The 22024-nt window shown below is 33.5% G+C and overlaps 1 protein-coding gene across 6 annotated transcripts in view; it reads right to left on the bottom strand.

The window, feature by feature from the left end:
• Positions 1-22024, bottom strand: part of CDK17 (cyclin dependent kinase 17) — a 122798-nt gene that overhangs the window by 19450 nt on the left and 81324 nt on the right. For all 6 annotated transcript variants that reach the window (XR_006886212.1, XM_046646723.1, XM_046646725.1 and 3 more), the window contains exons 6-13: positions 15330-15386; positions 14189-14303; positions 13355-13449; positions 13051-13113; positions 10894-11017; positions 3929-4049; positions 1714-1811; positions 1078-1183 (exon numbers count right to left, since the gene is read on the bottom strand). Coding sequence is in view for 5 of the 6 variants with exons in the window: in XM_046646723.1 (XP_046502679.1) it covers positions 1078-1183; positions 1714-1811; positions 3929-4049; positions 10894-11017; positions 13051-13113; positions 13355-13449; positions 14189-14303; positions 15330-15386 (779 nt within the window). In the remaining variant the exon portion in view is untranslated. The remainder of the gene's footprint in view (positions 1-1077; positions 1184-1713; positions 1812-3928; positions 4050-10893; positions 11018-13050; positions 13114-13354; positions 13450-14188; positions 14304-15329; positions 15387-22024) is intronic.

Here is a 22024-nt window from a genome sequence, read left to right as displayed (position 1 = left end):
TCTGACAAATAGCCAAAGCTCCCTGGGCACAGACAAACTAGGTGCCAAGGTCATGGACAAGCTGCTTTAAAGAAGAGCTTCAACCTTCTACATTGGACTTTACAATAGCAAGCAATTTATAAATAACAAAATTAGGATCTATGCTACTTGGGAGAGACAAACACAAAAAAGTCCAGTACACAATATTATTCTTCCTAAGAAAGTCTACTTGGAATGTTATTGTTACTATAGTAACAATAAGAATATCAATTTACATAAATACTTTAAAAATACTTTTGGTATCAGAATTCTTTTGCTATTCTTCCCTAGCTTGAGAATAAATGGAACTAGAGTGATGTTATGCTGTGAGCAATGTGAATGGCTTTTAATCACAAGACATTGGCCTTATTTGGTACATTGGTGTCCTTTTTATTTTTTCTTAAGTAAAGATGGGAAAATACAGTCAAAGGGTTTAGTTAAATATATTCCATAAGTAAAAATGTTCTGACTCAAATTTTAATGGGCATCTTGGATGAATCTGGACTTAGGTCTGAGAAGAAACTTAACTGAATGGCCAACATTTAGAATATGAGGGGTCAGAAAGAGTTTATATTCTTCAAATACAAATTTTGTCATTAACATTGGCCAAAATACTAACATGTCATCTTGTGTCAGAGTCAAGATTTTACTTATAATACTTTCTTAGGTTTCTGTAAGTAAAACAGAATTATTCTGTAGACAGAAAAACAGAAATTTCATCATGGTCTTCCTCATATTGAATAAGGCATTAATCAATGTCTTCTTTCTGAGAAAGAGAACAGTCTATATAAACTCTAGAATTCCAATACATTTGTTCCATATTCATTTTATTTATAGCTCAATTCTGTGATTTACATACTTTGGTTATTCTTGGTCAGTGAAATAAAATTAATCTGACAGAAGAAGGAAAAAATTAAATTAAATTAGATCCTAAAATATTTAAGAATTGTGTACATGTATTATATATTTTTTCCTGAATCCTTACTGTGGCCAATGCTTCAAGATACTGAAAAGAATCAACATAGGTTTTCCCCCTTTCACATGAAGAAAAAAAAATACCTGGGTGCATGGTTAATTAGAGGCTGTGGTTTATATTTTGGGAAGTTGTAGTTCTTGAACTCATCATTTGAAGAAACACCTGGCCAAGTTTCCTGAGATGGAGTTCCTGAATTTAAAAAATAGATATATTTATAAGTATACGAAAATTTAAATATATGCAAATGTATATAAATAGAACTAAGAAAGTGTCTTAAAGAACAATTTATATTTATTAGATGATTTGACTATTTCAACTGAAACTGAAATGATAGAAATAGTAAATATACATGGACTTTGAGACTATGCATTGATGCCATAAAAATGATGATGCCTAACTGACACCTAAGTTAGAAATATTGCCTATCTGGTTGACACTTAAGCTAGAAATATTTCCTAATAATATGCTAAAGGTCAATTTTCAATACTATTTCTCTTCTGTCTTCTTCCATAAAACCTTTACTGCAAAGGTGGAACTCAGTAAATCAAGTTACCTAGAAGGATCTATCTTTATCATAATTATGCTAAGTATAATTCTTATGATAACAGCTATTTATGTTAGTCTCAGTATCAAATTTTTAAATTTTTTTTAAAGATATAGTCTTATCTAGGTAGACAGTTGTAGGCAACATATCACTGGGAAAAGATTTCTTTTGTTACCTAGCAGTCGGAAAATTAAGTGCAGTTCATCTTCAACAGTTGATCCTGGAAATAGAGGTCTTCCAGAAGCCATTTCAAAGAAAATGCAACCAACACCCCTTTAAAATATATCATAAGAAAAAAAAATGATGAGCAATCCATTTACATATTACGAAACACAAAATTGTTTTCCTTAAAATTGCCTCTCTGGAGAATTTTGTACTAGCCTGTTAGAAAACCTCCTGCAGAGATTTCTTCAGATCTAACTAACTTGTTAACATTTATCCTACTTGTCTCAACTTCCATATTGCTATATCCATTGTGTCCAGCTCTCCTCTGCATGGTCTTGAAGAATAACACTAATAGCTAAGAGTGATTTAACACTTACTGTGTGTTAGGTAGTGGGCAGCGGGGATAGGGAGAAGCAAATGACTCAAGATGTTTTTATGTAGGAAGCAGAGATACACGTAGGTACAAGGTAGGAGTGTGTGTGTGTGTGTGAGAGAGAGAGAGTGTGTGAGTGTGTGTGTGTGTGTGTAACAGAAGGAAGAGAAATAGATGGAAGCTCAGTGAATGGATACTCTCTTCTAGGATCTATGTAAATATACATAAGTTCAAGATACAGTCCTTCCATTTAAGGACTCACAATCTAGCAACTGTACATAAAATTTAACTTTACAAATTAAAATGTTACATAGAAAGTAAAATGATGGAGCCACTATGGAAAACAGTATGGTGGATCCTCAAAAAAACTTGAAAGAGGATTACCATATGATCCAGCAATTTCACTCCTAAGTATATACCAAAAAGAATTGAAAGCAGGGTCTCAAAGTGATATTTGTGTATCCAGGTCCACAGCAGGATTATTCACAATAGTTAAAAGTATCCATCGATGAATGAATGGATATACAAATACAATGATTATTCAGCCTTAAAAATGAAGGAAATTCTGACACATAAAAAAGTAAAATATCTATCTACAACATGAATTAACCTGGAAGACACTATGATAAGTGAAATAAGCCAGTCACAAAACAACAAATACTGTATGATTCCACTTACATGAAGCAAGTCAAACTCACAGAGACACAAAGTGGAATGGTAGTTGCCAGGGGCTGGAGGGAGGGGCAAATGAGGAGAGTTGTTTAATGGGCATAGGTTCAGTTTTGCAAGATGAAAAAAGTTCTGGAGATGGATGGTGGTGACAGTTGCAGAACAATGTAAATATACTTAATGTCAGAGAATTGTACACTTAAAATTGGTTAAAATGGTAAATTTTATCTTACGTATATTTTACCACAACTTAAAAAACAAGTTTAAAAAAAGAAAAAATGTTATACAAAACAAAATTTGTATAATTGTTCAACCCAAGACAACAAAATAAGTATATGACTTATCACTACATGAAGAATATGGGCAACAAACGCAACCACAGTTCAGAGGAAGGAACTGCCATTGGAGGCTAGGTGGTATTCAAGAAACCTTTAGGAAAGGCTGTGTTTTGAAGGTTCCTATACATAAGCCCCCAGTTAGAGGAGCGAGGAATAGGCATTCCAGATGGGTGGACTGGTATGAACACAGGAGCAAAGGTGGGAAAGCCTAGGTTATTTTTGAGATACAGTGAGTAGCCCATTTGGCTAAAAGGGAACATTTGTGTAGAAGAATAGTCTGAAATAAGTTGAAAAAGGTAGAGACATTTTATGGGGATCATTAAGCATCAGTTTGAAGAACTGTTCCTTATTCTATAGGTAATGAACGGGTAAGCAGCAAAGGTGTTTGCATATAAGAGTCACGATCAAAGTGCTGTGTGAGGAAGATGGCTACAATATTTTATTATTTTTAAATGAACTTTAAGTGGATTTTGGTGAATATTAAATGATAAAAACAATAATTTTGTTATAAATTACTGTGTACCAGACACTCTTCTAAGTGTTTTATATATTTTAGCTCATTTAGTCTTAACATCATCCACAGAACAGCCTTTTAAAGTAGTTATTGCTACTACTGTCATTTCCTTAGCACAGGCCACTAATTTGAAGAAGGTTATCATATAGTTATAAGTGGCAGAATTGGTATTTAAACCTAGGTGATCTTACATGCCAGAACTCTTAATCATTGCTTATATTGTGTCTCTAAAATAGTATCTCCTTAAAAGTCAAATATCTATCAATATGCTCTGTGTTCATGGCTACATTTTTCAAAAGCATAAATGACAATAACATCTGCATATATTTACCACATGTCGATCTGTGTTGAGTACTCTGAGGAACCAAGAAGCACATCAGGTGGCCGGTACCACAGTGTGACAACTTCATTTGAGTAGGTCTTTGTGGGAACTGACTTGGCTCTGGCTAGTCCTTCATAGAGAAAAGAAAACAATGAAAAAATAGCTATAATGGATTTCCCAGCTCATATCCTCACCGTGACTCCAGTCGCAAGGATGCCTGAGAAGCTACTCTGTAGCTTCTTAAAGCCTAACAAAATTAGTTTTATGAATTTTTTTGAGTGCACGTGGTCTTGGGTCAGCAAATCCTTATGTAATTAAATAACAATAATTCCATAATCAGAGACTATGCTTACTTTTATGCGCGTGAATGCAGCTGGTACAGTGTCTGAGTTAATCTAAACTTAAGATATTTTCCTCCTGCCTGTCCGTAAATTGTGATGCCAAAATTATTTCCTAGCTGAACTTAAATTAATGCAAAATAGGCCAATGACAGTGAGATAAACAATCATACTTCTTACAGCTATACCTTTTGTACCCTTTTAACCTGATTCCAACCTTCATTTACTGTACCAATTTTTATTGGTGAAGTTGTTGGTCCATGGTCCTGTTGAGTTTTGTTGACAATTTCCTCACAAGAAGTCTTTTTAGAGAACATTTCCTTGGAATAAACTACATTACTGCTCTGTATTTTCTTTTTAAGTTTTCAGTTATATGGATAATTTTAAAATAAGACAGACTTCAATGCCTTTGAATATAATTAATTGCTGAAAATGACATAAAACACATGCCATTACTTTGTCAATTTAATATGGAATTCACTGATTATCCAGAAATGAAGGCAAGAGTTCACAATTTCCTCTCTTGAGCAGTGGCATGAGTTGTTTTTACTACCTCTAAGCCTCCAAATTCTGACCACCTGAAGCAGCAGCAACTTTAAAAGATATCTGAAGAAATTATAAATTTAACATATGGTTTATTTCCAACAACAAGGAATAATTCATTTTTTGGCTGTGATTTCTGATATGTATAACTTTAGCTATCTGATTAAAATATTAAATAAGAAAAATGGAATTTAAATAGTTAGGCAGCACTCATACTATTTTTGTTTAGTATAATAGCAAAAGGATGTAACTGGAACAATGTTGACACTTTTATTTAATTACAAGTTTTACTCTACCATCCCAACATGGTAAAATAAATTCAACAAATTATTTACCTACCAATTTTGGTAATTAGTAAGATGGGGCCAGCTTTCTGATCTCTCTTCCTGATATTAATAGTGGATTATATGGGGGCAAAGGATAGGGCCACAAGTTTGCTTAACCTATAACCTATATGTATAGCATCAAAGCAACTGCCAGTTACAGTTTCCTTAGTACCTTACTCTCCAGCTCCTGAGAAAATTCCGAACTAGGGTGCTTGTTCAAACAGGCTCCTGGTTCACAATCAGAATTTCAGCATTGGCATGAAATAAAATAAACGATAACCTCTTCCAAACTAAATTAATTGAATGTGATATGGTATTATTTTACAAGCCATTTTCTATTACTAATGAAAATGTCTGTCTTCTAGTCTAGTACTTCCCAGACCTGAATTACATCAATGACAGGAAAAGAGATTGAATTTTCATGGAGATCAAGAATAATTTACAGTAGAATACTCAAAGTTACATGACCTCCCCCTTACTTAAGTCCTAACTATATTTACTATGCAACCAATTAAAAAAAAAGACGACTAAAACCAATAGGGACAAAGTGGATTGTACTATCTCATGGAATAATTAGAATTTCATGCTGGCCTGTAGGAAGATAAAATTTGCTTGGCTTGCTTTGTAGAGGTTAAAAACAAAATTTAAAATAATCTTAGTATCCCTAGAAAAAAGTAAATTATTTTTTTTTTAAGGAAGATTAGCCCTGAGCTAACTACTGCCAGTCCTCCTCTTTTTTTTTTGCTGAGGAAGCCTGGCCCTGAGCTAACATCCGTGTCCATCTTCCTCTACTTTATATGTGGGACGCCTACCACAGCATGGTGTGCCAAGCAGTGCCATGTCTGCACCCGGGATCCGAACCGGCGAACCCCGGGCCACTGAGAAGCAGAATGTGCGTACTTAACCGCTGCGCCACCGGGCGGCCCCGAAAAAAGTAAAGTTTTGATGGCCCTTGCCAATCTTTTTGCATTTCTAAAAGCCAAGAAGGGTTTCTCTATCACTGCCATTCATTTTGAGATTAAGGAATAAGGAGCAGTAAACGCAGCTTGGAAAAAAAAAAGAGAGATACAGAGAGAGAAAAAAATAACAATTATAAGAACAATAACAACATAAACTATGTCCAAGAGACCATATAATCTACGTAAGCATATGCAAATAACTTGTAATTTCTTGTTTAAACACGTCACCTACCCAGTTCCCTTTAAGGAAGGAAACAGAAATAGCAACCCACCTTTCAAACAAATGGTGAAGTGTTAAATGAGTAAAAGTATAGGAATTTCCAGAACAAACTCACCACCTAATAACAGTGAATTTTTATCTGTTACTAACAAAGTAATACTTGAAACACTCATATTTATCAAATTTAATGAAATACTCTAAAGTAAAACTACTATAATCACTAATGAAAAAAGGATAAATGCTAAGCAGTGTAAACTGCGCAGGCTTTTTAAAACTAAGTTCTATTAGAGTACTGAAACTCTCAGAATGTGAAATATTTAAAAGAAAAAAAAAATCAAAGCTACCATAAAAGTTCCTTCAATATAAAAAAGTTTACTTCCTAGAAGCAAAAAGAACATGTAATTTCATTTTACTTTATAGTCCCTTAAAATGAGATTAGCTAAGGAGAGACAAATAAACAGCTACTAATTAAAATTATTAAGCATATATATAAATACAAAGTCATGGTAGCAAGCATATTAAAGGAATCCCTTGCAGTAGTGGCATTTAAACTCTTTACTCTCAGGACCCCTTTTATACTCTTAAAAATTACTGAGGACTTAAAGAGCTTCTATTTATATAGATTATATTTATTGATATTTGCCATATTAGAAAAATTGAGAAAAATTTTAAACTTACTTATTCATTAAAAGTTACTGTATGTTAACATGATAATTTTTATGAAAAATATTTTTCCAAAACAAAATAAAAATTAGTATGAATGGTCTTGTTTTATATTTTTGTAGTCTAATAGAAGACAGCAGGATTCTCATACTGGCTTTTGCATTCAATCTGTTGTGGTATGTTACTTCAATTGAACAATATGAAGAGAAACAGATCTCACACAGATTCTATGAAGTTGGAAAGGGGAAAAGCTAAAATTTTAATAGACTTTACTGATAATTTGTGCATATTCTTCTTTGATACTGTCAGAATTAGAAAATATTTCATTTCTTAAAGATTATGTGGTAAGTGAAATTATATTAATGAACTTCTTGTACTCTTGTTACATTAAAAGTCACTGGTTTATCTTGCACTTTAAATGGATCTTTTACCCATGCATGATTCTATAATATCGAGTATTGGTCATTTGGAAAATATTGGTTCCCTAAGTTATACAGATATTCCAAATGTTCGCAGATTTCTTTAGCATATCAAAAAATTCATTTGTTAATACCACCACTGATCTCATCAGAAAAGTCTTCAAGTATTGAGAAGTTACCAAGTTCAAAGGGGCAGATCCAAATTTCCAAAATCTCATTTTTGCTTGAAAACTCAAATTTTACTATTGGCAAGAAATATTTTCACTGTTGTTTTCCTTGAAATGATAGGCTCGCTTCATTCATTTTCAAGAAAATGTCTGTCACATACCTAAATCTGAGTAACCATAGTTTGTTGGACATTCTTTCAAGTAAAAATCATCTTCCTTTAGAACACTTCCTAACACATTCTACAAGGCCAACATCACCCTGATATCTAAGCTAGAAAAGGACAACACAAAGAAGGAAAATTACAGGCCAGTATCGCTGATGAACATAGATGCAAAAATCCTCAAGAAAATCTTGGCAAACCAAATATAGCAATACACTAAAAAGATCATACACCATGATCAAATGGGATTTATACCAGGGACGGTTAACATCCGCAAATCAATTAATTTGATACGCCACATTAACAAAATGAGGTATAAAAACCACATGATAATCTCAATAGACACAGAGAAAGCATCTGACAAGATCCAACATCCATTTATGATAAAAACTCTCAATAAAATGGGTATCGAAGGAAAGCACCTCAACATAATAAAGGCCATATATGACAAATTGACAGCCAACATTATACTCAATGGGGAAAACTGAAAGCCATCCCTCTGAGAACAGGAACAAGACAAGGGTGCCCACTCTCACCACTCTTCTTCAACACAGTACTGGACATTTTGGCCAGAACAATTAGGCAAGAAAAAGAAATAAAAGGAATCCAAATAGGCAATGAAGAAACTCTTGCTGTTTGCAGACGATACCATTTTATATAGAGAAAACCCTAAAGAATCCACTGGAAAACTATTAGAAATAATCAACAACTACAGCAAAGTTGCAGTGTACCAAATCAACCTTACAAAAATCAGTGCATTCCCATACTGTAATAACAAACTAACGGAAAGAGAACTCAAGAATACAATCCCATTTACAACTGCAACAAAAAGAATAAGATATCTAGGAATAAATTTAACCAAGGAGGTGAAAGACCTATACAATGAAAACTTTAAGAAATTATTGAAACAAATTGATGATGACATAAAGAAATGGAAAAATATTCCATGCACATGGATCGGAAGAACAAACATAGTTAAAATGTCCATACTACCTAAAGTAATCTACAGATTCAATGCAAGCCCAATCAGAATCCCAATAACATTCTTCATAGAAATAGAACAAAGGATTCTAAAATTTATATGGGGCAACAAAAGACCCCAAATAGCTAAAGCAATCCTGAGAAAAAAAGAACAAGGCTGGAGGCATCACAATCCCTGACTTCAAAATATAATACGAAGATACAGTAATCAAAACAGCATGGTACAGGTACAAAAACAGGCACATAGATCAATGGAACAGAATTGAAAGCCCAGAAATAAAACCACACATCTATGGACAGCTAATCTTCAACAAAGGAGCTAAGAACATATAATGGAGAAAGGAAAGTCTCTTCAATAAATGGTGTTGGGAAAATTGGACAGCCACATGCAAAAGAATGAAAGTAGATCATTATCTTTTGCCATACACAAAAATAAACTCAAAATATATCAAAGACGTGAAAGTAAGACCTGAAACCATAAAACTTCCAGAAGAAAATACAGGCAGTACACTCTTTGACATTGGTCATAAAAGGATCTTTTTGAATACCATGTCTACTCAGACAAGGGAAACAAAAGAAAAAACAAACAAGTGGCACTTCATCAGACTAAAGAGCTTCTGCAAGGCAAAGGAAACCAGGATCAAAATGAAAAGACAACCCACCAACTGGGAGAAAATATTTGCAAATCAGACATCCGACAAGGGGTTAATCTCCATAATATATAAAGAACTTACACAACTGAACAACAAAAAAACAAACAACCCGATCAAAAAGTGGGCAGAGGATATGAACAGACATTTTTCCAAAGAAGATATACAGATGGCCAATAGGCACGTGAAAAGATTAACCATCAGGTAAATGCAAATCAAAACTACACTTAGATACCACCTTACACCTGTTAGAATGGCTATAATCACCAAGTCAAAAAACAAATGTTGGAGAGGTTGTGGAGAAAACAACCCTCATACACTGCTGGTGGGAATGCAAACTGATGCAGCCACTATGGAAAACAGTACGGAGATTTCTCAAAAAATTAAAAATGGAAATACCACATGACCCAGATATCCCACTACTGAGTATTTATCCAAAGAATGTGAAATCATAATTCAAAGAGACTTATGCACCCTACGTTCATTGCAGCATTATTCACAATAGCCACAACGTGGAAGCAATCCAAGTGCCCATCGACTGATGACTGGATAAAGATGATGTAGTATATATCTACAATGGACTACTACTTAGCAATAAAAAAAGACAAAATGGTCCCATTCACAACCACATGGATGGACCTTGAGAGTATTATGTTAAGTGAAATAAGCCAGACAGAGAAAGACAAACACCATATGATTTCACTCATATGTGGAAGATAAACACTGGGACAAAGAGAACAAATTAGTGGTTACCAAGGGGAAGGGGCTTGGGGGAGGCGGGGGGGAGCAGGGGTAAAGGGGCACAGTTATATGATGACTGACAAATAATAACGTTCAACTGAAATTTCAGTTATAAACCATTATGATCTCAATAAAATAAAATAAAAAATAAATTTTAAAGAAAGATCTTCCTTGAAAAAAAGGACTAGTTCAGTTTGCACTCAAATAATTACACAAGCACTTTTTCTTGAGATAAGCATAGTATTTCTGTATGCAGCAAGTTTATTTTACGTATACTTCCCCTTTCATCACACAAGATACTGAAAGACATGTACTCAAAGATGAAGATTTCATAAAATTTAATAAATCTTACTGTTTCATCAAATACCTTTTTAAGTGTAATTGACACTTTTTTCCTACAATTGTATAATGGTGAAGAACACAATGACTACTAAGTACAGTTTGGTGTCACTGCCTTGATTTACACTAAGGAACCAGTATCTTATCCCTTATTGCTTTTGGATCATCAGTGCAAATATTAATACAGTGAAAAAGGCAAATAACATTTAGTATAATTTTGATAATGTATTATATAATTGGAGACCTCCTGAAAGGGTCTCAGGACCATCAGAGGTCTATGGACCACAGAGGTCTTTGGCACCTGAGAACTGGTGCCTCTTAGCATTCACTAACATAACTCACCTACCAAAGTTCTGTCAAATATCTTATTCCGTGGGCAACAGAGAAAATTTTCAAACCCACATAAAAGCAATCACATGGTGTCAACGGTTGTTCTTTTAAGGATAAATATCTCACATATTCCATACCAAAATCTGCTAGCTTTAATTCTCCTTTTTCATTAATCAGGAGGTTCTGTGGTTTCAAGTCTCGGTGCAACACTTTTCTTCTGTGGCAATATGCCAAACCACGTAGAATTTGGTATAAAAACAGCTACGAAAACAAATAAATAGATATTAGTCTTACAAATAATAAGATATACTTTGGTATAAACATCAGTTATGATAAACAGAAAAGCAACTGGCCTAGAACAGCAAAAGAAAAATAAGGAACCATATCCTTAAATACAAAGCCCTTTCCTTACATGGTTGTTTCATAAATTTTATAACTACTTATTCTACTTGAAGCATCACCTATTTTTTTAGTCTGACAGTATCTATCAAAATAAATACCGAAAATAGAGTGAAATAAAACATGTCCTGGTAGTAATAGTTCATTTGTTATATAAAAAAGATTTACAATAAACATACCCTCAATAAATTTACAGGACTATTAAGGCTTACAGTTTGCTGATGAAATTCTGGCAAAACAACCAACCAACCTCTACTGCCTCCCCCGCAAAAAACCTGATCTAGGACAGTGTCTTTAAAATAAGGCTTTGGAATTGGTGGTTTTATGAAAATTCTGAGGCGTCAAAGAGAATGGTGGTGCATAGCTCTGGCAAATGATGTGCCATAAAAATAACCTAAACCAGCTTCTATCACCCACCTCCTGGGCGCTTTACTTTCAGCACCTCCTACTCAGCCTTCAAAATCTGCTGTGATTCAGACAAGGGAATTAGCACTGTAGAGCTCTGAATGACTCAGAAAAAAGCAATTCCGATAAGGCTAATGGTAGACTTTTTGTTGTGGATTTTGGTGGACAAAGGGATGTCAACACAGAAGGTCTTTGATTCTTTGGGGTTAACAAAAAAGAGCCTCAAGTATTGAGATTCAAGAGTGTACCCTTGGTTTACTTGTAGCTGAAAAACAGAGCATTAGAATATTGAGACTAAGCCAAGGCAGCAGGTGAAGAACAGGCCTGAAGAAATTCTAAGCAGCAGTTTCTATACTATATATTTATGTGTTTCGAAACAAATTAAGGACTTTACTTTCTTTCCAAATTATTGCTAATATGAAAGCAGGAAAAACAAAATAAAAACCACAAACAGAAATATACACAAATGAGATTCACAACACTTTGCAAAACAAAATGTAAAATATTATGAAAACAATTCTCATAGAATGTCTGTACTTAAGGCCTATTCTAAAATTCTTAGCAATGTGTTATCCATATGTTCTGAGCTGTTTTGTAATAAAAGAAACTAGCTCTCCTTAATATCCACCGAACTTACTATTTTAAAATATGTATAAATTTAAAGTTACTATCTACAGAATTGGAACTGTCTCAAACACACAGCTGGGAAGACCTATTTCCAGAATAGTTTCTCACAAACTGTTGACTAAGTTTGGATAAATAAATCTTTGCTAAATTTGGAGTATACCACTCAGGTCAAAGAAACCTACTGTAAGAACACAACTGTATCAAATGTTTTTAACTTTTATTGTACTTTTGGATTTCATCTGGCACTGATTATTATACTAAACTTTTCTGGCATTACTTAAATCTTTAGATATACAGATAAGAAAACCTACCAATTATCTTACTTTTCCTCCTGATTGGTACTTCCAGCCTAGTATTCATAATACCTAAGCATGTTCCTGGCCTTACTCATTAGATTGGTACCTTGAAAAGTTGTTGTTTTTTAATTAAATACCATTTTAAATATCTGCCATTTAAAGGAGGCCTTTTGCAGTACGCACTAATCATTTGTATTCATTTTAAACATTTGTATTTTGATATAATAGGTTTATTTTCTTTAAAGCAGAGTATACCTATAAATGTATTTTATATCCATCTAAGAGAATCAGTGTTATAATGTGAAAGAAAACATCTCAAGTACTTTTTAAGATTTTTTAAATGAAGCAGTTGTACAAAAATGTCTGATCCTAAAACATACTATAGTGTAGTAAACAGAAGTTCTGAATAAATATGTTCAGAGGACAATAACCTATTTAAAATGCCAAATAGAAAATTCTGGAGCAGAATGGTTGAGACTGGTATATGTCATTACGTAATGTACTTCATCTATGCTTAGTGTTTGTCTCTGCTTTAAAGAAACTTTAAAATGCCACACTAAAACATACCTTCACATTGTGCATACTCATGATGTTTCCACAGTCATCCATGTACTGTTTTAGGTCTTTATCCTGAAACAATACAGCACTTTACTATGTGATACATAGTTTTCAGAAGGCATGGCTGATATACTTAATAGCATTTAATTTTTAAAAATAAGTTGTTTTTTGAGGAAAGATATTGAATGCACATGCATAATTTAATTAAATAACAATAACTAAACAATAATGTCCCTGAGGCTGTTGTTTAAAAAAGTCCAATTTGCTATGTTTTATTACAGCAAAACTAAATACTGAATTATTAAATGCTTACCAGATACTCAAAGACCAGAGTCAAAGATTTATCTGTGTGAACAATGTCATGTAAGGTTACTATATTTGCATGTTTTAGATCCTTTAATAGCGAAACTGCAAAACAGAAAAGAAAGCCAATTATTTAGTCTGTGGCAGCCAATCTTTATAAAAACCTGAAGTTAGTTTAACATATGAACTGAGTGAGTTTAAGATTATCTTAAGTTTAAAACAATAATTCACCAAAGGGATCTGTAGTAGAAATTTTAATAGAATCAATTTTTTTCTTTTCGTTTATGGTTCTGAGTTTGATATTTTTAATACTTAAAATTGTCTCCAATATTACAATAATGCTCTCCATATCATTTTTCTGTTTTTTCTCAAATGTTAACTTACTGAGACTTCTAGGATTAATTTAAATATAAATTGCAAGGTATCTTCTTTCCTCCAAATTGCTCATAAGTTGCATCAAACCATTTTCTGAATAATGTATCTTTTAAAAAAATGGTATCATTATATATTTATATTCCGTATATACCAATTTATAGTTAGCTTTCCCCCATGCACCAATTTATAATATTTACCAATGTGAAATATTTGTCTATGACAATATTTTTAATGACTTCACAGTATTTCATTATAACCTATACAATAATATAATTAACTATTCCTTTCTGTTGAATATTTCAGCTTTAGGTATTAGCTTTTCTAAGGTCTAAATATATCTTCCAGTCTATTATTTCTATATCTGAGCTCCTTTACTTACAAAAAATGAACTCTTATTATGCAGCCTTGGTTTTAAATTGTTCTATATAAAAGTCATAATACACTGTGCTCACAAAAAGTTAAATTATACCTTCTCTTATAGCTGTGCAGGGTGCACCTTCTTCATGTTCCAACCGGATCTCTTTTAATGCCACCAAATTCTCTGTCAGTTTACTTCTTCCTTTATATACTGTTGCATATGTACCCTATAAAATAAATTGTGAAAGACTTAAAAGCATCATGAGAGTCTATCTGTATCACCCATATACTAAAGAGATCTAACTGAATTTCTAATTTCTAAGCATATACTGAATTCCATCTTGCAACGAAAACTCCACAATGATTAGTATTGGTTTTCCTATAGCTAAGAGGATTTTCAATTCCATATGCACAGCTTCCATACTCTTATAACCCTAGAGAGTGCCCTGCAATTATGAATACATAGGAAAAATATTTACTTTTTGTACTTTGTATCAGATGAACAGTTGGATCAATAGCTTTAGAATCAGAGGTACTTAATCTGCAATGATGTGTGGAGACTGAGGAAACTGATCATGTTAACTGAAAATGTAACATTAAATTATAAAAGTTTTATCAGTTTTCAAAATTTTTGTACATTAACTCTTCTTTAAAAATCAAATACATTCTACAGCGGATTTCTTCTATCATTGCCAGGATAGCCCTCAAACTCCCTTAAGGCTTCCCTATTAACTAATTCTATTATTTTCTTTGCCCTTTCACATCCTGGAAGGTAGACCATTTCAAAATTAGTCAGAACTAGTAGCAAGTTCAAGAAAACCAAGGTCTTATTAGACAAATATTTCCTTAACCTTCAGTGAGATGTGTCTTTATCTTTAAAGATAGTATTTTGATTTTTTACAGGTTTGAACTCATGCAATTTCCCATATGACAGCACAGACAGTAGACTGCCCAGAGGAACTAACAAACAGATACCTATTTTGTTATCAAGAAAGCACAATATTTTGTGTTTCAATAGAAGATTACAAGGCTACAAGAAATACTCATCTCCTCTCAAACTGATGGGGTAATTTCAGAATTAAAGGTTCTTTTCTTTCTAACACTCTATTGACTTTTCAGAACAAGATATAATCTTTCAGACAATAGTGATCACATTTTTTTTCGAGGTTGACAAAAACTTTGGACTAATAGAGGAGTTTAGACAATAAACAAGAAAAAGAATGTTTTACATTTTTGAAATAAGTATTACCTACCTCTCCAAGTTTTTCCAATTTGATGTAGGTTTCCATTTTCCCAAACCCAATTTCTGACTGAAAGTAAACAATTATAAATTTAGTATTCTTAAAATTTCAATTCATCTCTCTCAATTTCTGAAAGTATCTTGCTCTAAAGACTGTCTTAGAACAGAAAAATCTGATTATAATTGTTGAACATCTGTCAAGTTTTAAAATATACCCAATGTTGGAACATTCAAAGGTTCAAAAACATCAAAGTTCACAATTAAAACTGTCAACCCATCTTTTTTACATAGACCAACATTCTGCTATGAAAAAATTTTGTTTTAAGACCCTGAGATCTTAAGATATCACAGGCATGTTAAGATACTAAAGAATTTTTATAAAAAATAACTACAAGATTTTCTTTTCACAAAACTGAAAAATAAATAATTTTCGTACATATTTTCCTTCACCAATATTTGGTTCCCTAGGAAGGCCTGCAAACAACAAAACACTATTTGTTTCAGGTTTTCCAACCAAAATATAATGAAAAAACGACTGCAAGTCACACTCTACTATGGATCAAGAAGTGGTTAACACAGAAGAAACAATGTAAGTCTAAATCTGGGCCAAAAAAGCAGGGGGTCAGGAGGAGCTTTAAAAGTGGGTTCTCAAAACCACTGCTTTTAAACTCTGGGCTCGTTTGCCTCTTTTCTATGGAGTCAATTAATGAGGTAGATGGAACATAACCAAATATGCAGTGGAAACCCAATATTCAAAAACCAAAAACAAGCAAAACAAAAACTCCTAACACAAACGATTTAGGAAAAACGAGAAAAACATACAGAGATGGAAATTTAGGGATTGATAAAGTAGAAACAGAAAAAAAGTTAACAAAAAAGGAGAACAAGAATTTTCGTAAAATTGCTTTTTAGTACCCCTTTGTGGACAGTGGAAAAAGCAATAATAATCAAAAGAAAGAGCTGCCTCTCAGAGTAGTGCTAATGTCCATAGCCAGTGAAAGGAAATAGCATTCTTTTATACATAACCTCAGCTCCCAAAAGTGTATAAATAATGCTAGATCATGAAATATTATGTTTTAGTCAAATTTTGGAGGTTCAAATATGCAATTTTCCAGAGGTGTTGAGTAAAATAAAAATGATACTTGACAATTTCACTTAACATCACTCACCACATTGAACAACAGGATAAACTGCCCAAAGTTGAATGGCCAAAAGTAGCAGGGGCCCCTCAAAGGAATTATTTTTATCCTTTTTTCTTTACAATGATATATATATGGTTAAAAGCCATGAAGAAAATTGCATGTCCAACAGTTTTGGTAAACTACTAGAAACTTTGGTCACAGGTGGGATTATTGAATGACTGAAAAATTGCTTTTATTTGCACTCCTTAAAACTTTTTTCGACAGATGGTATTTTCAAAAAAATTTAATTAAAAAAATGAGTTTTCGGAACCTTCATATACCATCCACCCATGTATTGTCTTGTGTATGACTCAGAGATATTAAGTCATTGCTTTTTGTTATCAATAACTAAGCAGAATAACAAAGTAAAACTATAATACATAACACTGTCCAAATACAAATGAAGTTTTTAATTTTAATACGGAAAATGTGGTAAACCGCTCACTATTTGGTACATGAGAGCCTGATTTTGAATAATCTTTCAGTTTATGGTTTTTTTTAATAGCCCTTATACATATGATCTTAAATAATTTACTTCAGAAAAAAAAAGACTAATTGCCAGGGTCACACAAACTATGCTAGAATGTGTTTATTTTCTTACACCTAACTCTGGAATTCAGGTGCTTACATTTAAAAAACATGGAACTATTGTACTTCTGCCATGAATTTTTAGTCTTGTGTCCTATCTTTTATGAAGGAAAACTATATTGATAATAAATGGAAACTAGTATGAAAAAACAATGAATGTCTCTGAAAATAAATAAAATTAAAATGTCATCATCTGTAACAATGAGAAGCACATAGAAAAGTAGAATGGCAAACTAGGAACTTTTTCTTATCAGGAGTTGGGAAATTTTCTTATTCATTCTTTTATCTTAAATGAATAAATACTAGTATGCCCTTAAAACATCAAATACGCTTTGATCCAATGGTGGCTGTGACAAAAATGCTGAGATTTGCTTTAAAGAATGTATAAGTAGACTACAAGTTCAAAACTATAAAGATAAAAATGTTATAGAGATTACTGTACTATATAAAGTACATAAGGAATAAAGTGTAAGGGATGTATCAAAAATTAACATTGCAAAGAGTCATTCTTCAGAGAATGAAATTTAGTGAAATCATTAAAATATGCTGAAAGTCTGCTTTTTAAAAATAAGGTAAATACTGTACTAAAATTATGAATTAAATTTAAATTTGAATAATCGATCTGTAAAATAAATAGCATTACTGAATTCCACCCATGCAGGCAGGCAGAGAATTCAGACAAAAGACACAGTTATACCAATGAATTGTCTGTCAGAACCTAATTCAAAGGGTAAAGTGCACCCACCTCACTGCCCATGTTAACAACTTCCAATCTTAAGGAGTTAATAATTACATCCAATATTATTTACTGAATCTTTAAATGGAATTTTTAGAAAATTTTGCTTGCATTTTTATCTGCTGAACATGACAAGACTAACAATAGATATAATGACTAGCTTGTTGACATGTTCTCCTACAGAAATTATTCAGAGGACAAAGGACAAAGCTCATTTATTCAACATTTACCAAGCACAATGCTAGGTACTGGGGATATAGTGAAGACGACAGTATGAGTCCTGCTTTCTTGAGTTCACGATATACACTGAGTTCCATCTTACATTATTCTAGAATATTTTTAAAGTTTCATAAAAACAGAAATAATAGCGAAAGGAATGGACCAATAATCTTTATGCTTTACTATATATAATACAAAAACCTCCTTAATTCTGCTTTCCAAACAAATGAAAATAATTTCTGATACTTCATTGCTCCAAGAGAACATGTGGCTTCTTGGAAGCCCCAAGCAAATTCCTGTTCAGATGGCTCTTACAGCGTAATCACATGAAAATTTTTTTTAAAAATCCAAAATAAATTTTATTTATTTATTCCCTTCATCTCTCCAAAGCCCTCCAATACATAGTTGTATATTTTAGTTGTGGGTCCTTCTAGTTGTGGCATGTGGGACACCACTTCAGCATGGCTTGACAAGTGGTGCTAGGTCCGCGCCTAAGATCTGAACCGGCGAAACCCTGGGCCACCAACACAGAGCACACAAACTTAACCATTCAGCCATGTGGCCGGCCCCTAAATTATAAATTCTAATAGCCTTCCTATAGTTCAATGTAATTTGTAAGTGGCATTATGGGAGATTTCTTGATTACTGTGGCTCTGGCAACATAATCACTGTATCACAGTTGTAAAGATCTATCAACATGCTGGCAATGTAGTTCTAATTGAGCTTCAAAACAAACGAAGTATGTGCAAAAGTTCTAAAGATGCCATTCTACAAGAGAATGTGTATATGAGAAACACTGAGGACAAAGGGAGATTTTTGCAAACACTCATTTCCCTCCTTGAGAGAATTACCCAGTTAGTGTTACTGATAGAAATGTGTTCTTGAAAGAAGGCAAAGTTAAATCCATCTGTATCATAAAGCTCACAATTTTTTTTTGAGGAAGATTAGTCCTGAGCTAACATCTGCTGCCAATCCTCCTCTTTTTGCTGAGGAAGACTGGCCCTGAGCCAACATCCATGCCCATCTTCCTCTACTTTATACGTGGGATGCCCACCACAACATAGCTTGACAAGCAGTGTGTAGGTCTGCACCCAGGTTCCGAACCGCTGAACCCTGGGCCGCCAAAGCAGAACGTGCAAGCTTAACTGCTGTGCCACCGGGCTAGCCCCCTAAAACTATTCTAAAATAAAAAGTTTATTTAAATAAAAAGTCAATAGGAAGGATTGAATTGAGAGGGAGAATGAACATACGTGAGTGCATAGAAATAAATATTTTAAGCATCCTGAGGAGATGGGATAGGAAGAAGGACAATTCCTCAATATTGAAAGGAAAGAGCAGAATGAGTACAGGTGTGGACAGATTTGCACATTTGTTATTTAGAAAATGAGAGGGTTTCTGGTTGATGGTTTCTCTCTTCTTTAGCATGTAGGAGGAGAGATCATCTGCTTAAAGTGAGAGAAGTGTTAACCAGAGAAAGACAGTAGGGTAGCCAAGCAATACGGAAGGTCCATTTGAGGTTGATGACCATGAATTTATAGAAGAACCAATCAGCCCTACTGTATATCTTTCTCTACCAGAAATAAATTCTGTGACTTGTTTCTTAATTCCTACTCAAATAAAGGATTTATGTTATTTTTACTACTCTACTTATTATACGTTGCTATTGAAAATAAAAAACAAAGTTTTATATTTTAGAAAGACAAGGTTAAAATTTTATATTTTATCTTGAAAAAATATTTTATTTTTTAGATAGAGTCTGTTATTCATGGAAACATGACCTCTAACACGTGAAGAATATTTTTCTTTTCCCATCTCCTTTCCATCCATTCTCTAATGCTTCCCCTTCACACATAAATCTAGGATATTGAAGAATAATTTTATAATACACTTCAAAAGAAACCATGCTTCAGTAAGGTAGATGAATAATGAAAGGTATGCATCGACAGAAACCAAAACATAGCTGGCACAATTAATCTGAAATCTAAAGTCATTTCATATCAAAAAACACAGGAGGTAGGAACATTCAAACACAATAAAAACTCCAGTCACTTAACATTGATTAGAGGGCACTTGTTTTCCTTAATCTCATGTAGACTGATGGTGATTAAATCGTACCTTTAGTCCCAATCTGAACATATAATAACTCCAAAATTTATCCTAATTACCAATCCTTGATAATGAAATGACAAAGCTATTTGAATAAAAATGTCTTAAGCAGTGATGCAAAACCACGGTGATCATAAACCTATCTCAAAATCAAGTTTGCATTATACTTTTACCTTACTGTATATTGATGTCAAATAACAATGTGCTCATATTACATAGAGCATAAAGTAATTTTTTTTTTGAGAAAGATTAGCCCTGAGCTAACATCTGCTGCCAATCCTCCTCTTTTTCCTGAGGAAGACTGGGCCTGAGTTAACATCCATGCCCATCTTCCTCTGCTTTATATGTGGGACACCTGCCACAGCATGGTTTGACAAGTGGTGTGTAGGTCTGCACCTGGGATGCAAACTGGCAAACCCCGGGCGGCCCATGTGATCATGTCAGCTCTTGTTTAAATAAATACCTTTGAAGTCTTTCCATTACATAGGATGAAGTCCAGATTCCTTGGTCTAACATCTAAGGCTTTTTACAGTCTGGATCCATGCTATCCTTTCAAGTCCGATTCCTTAATTCCACATTTAGCCTTCATAAAAGTTATAATTTCCCGAATCATACCTAGATTCATTCTTCTGGGTTTTAGTACATGAAGTCTCTTCCTTAGAACATCCTTTTATCCACTGTTAACCTGACAAATTTCTACCCATTCTTCTAGAGCCAGCTCAAGCACTGTCTCCTCTGTAAGCCTGTGATGTGCAAAGACATTTTATTCACTGTCTCTTGTTGCCACATAGCACTTTATACGTACCTCTACTATAGGACCATAGTCAAACAAAAGAGATCCTCACATATACGATCACCTCAATTTAAGTCAAAGGTGACAGTGAAAGAGGGAAAGCTGTCATTTCAATAAGCAGCACTAGCTACATTGCTACATTGTTGCCATGGAGAGCAACCAGAATAATCATGGGAGTATAAACTGGTACAACCACTTTGGAAACTGTTTTGACAGTATCTAGGAAAGCTGAATATACGCATACAATCTGATCCAACAATTCTGCTCCTAGGTATACACCCAACAGAAGTGCTGACATATGTTAACCAAAACATATGGTCTCAGAGGCACTATTTGGTAACAGCCAAAAACTAAAAACAATCCAAATGTAAATGTCTATCAACAGAAGACTGGATAAAGTATAGTATACTCATACAATGGAATACCATGCGACAATAAGAACAAATGAACCATAACCACGTACAACAAACTAGATGAAACGCAAGCATAAAATTAAGCAAAAGAAGCTAACCACAAAAAGAATACAAATTATCTGCTTCCATACATATTGGGATACATATTGTATAATACATACACATAAACTTGTATAAATACACATTTTATATATTTGTATAAAGTGCACTTCAATAATTTATATAAAGTTCAAAAGTTTAAGAATAATCAGAAAAAGACTATCAAAAGCATTTTAAAAATAAGAACTTATATGTGAATGAGGATTTAAAAAAGTCTCCAGAGGCAGCCCTGGTGGTCCAGTGGTTAAGATTCAGTGGTTTCACCGCCACAGCCTAGGTTCATTTCCCTGTAGTGGAACCACACCACCCATCTGTCAGTTGTCATACTGTAGCAGTGGCTCACACAGACAACTAAACTAACAGCTAGGATACACAACTATGCACTGAGGCTTTAAAAACAAAACAACAAAAAAGTCTTCCCAGATATTCAAACATATTATAAACATAATATAATCAAAACAGTGGGAAATATATGGGTGAAACTAATATTTGGCATTAGAAGGCAGGGATAATGGCTACAGTTGAAGAAGCGGGGGCCGAAAGTGAACAGAAAGGTAGGAGGCAGGCGATTTC

Source organism: Equus quagga, chromosome 19 (genome assembly GCF_021613505.1).
Source record: "Equus quagga isolate Etosha38 chromosome 19, UCLA_HA_Equagga_1.0, whole genome shotgun sequence".
Lineage (NCBI taxonomy): Eukaryota > Metazoa > Chordata > Mammalia > Perissodactyla > Equidae > Equus > Equus quagga.
This window is presented reverse-complemented; position numbering and strand designations above follow the sequence as displayed.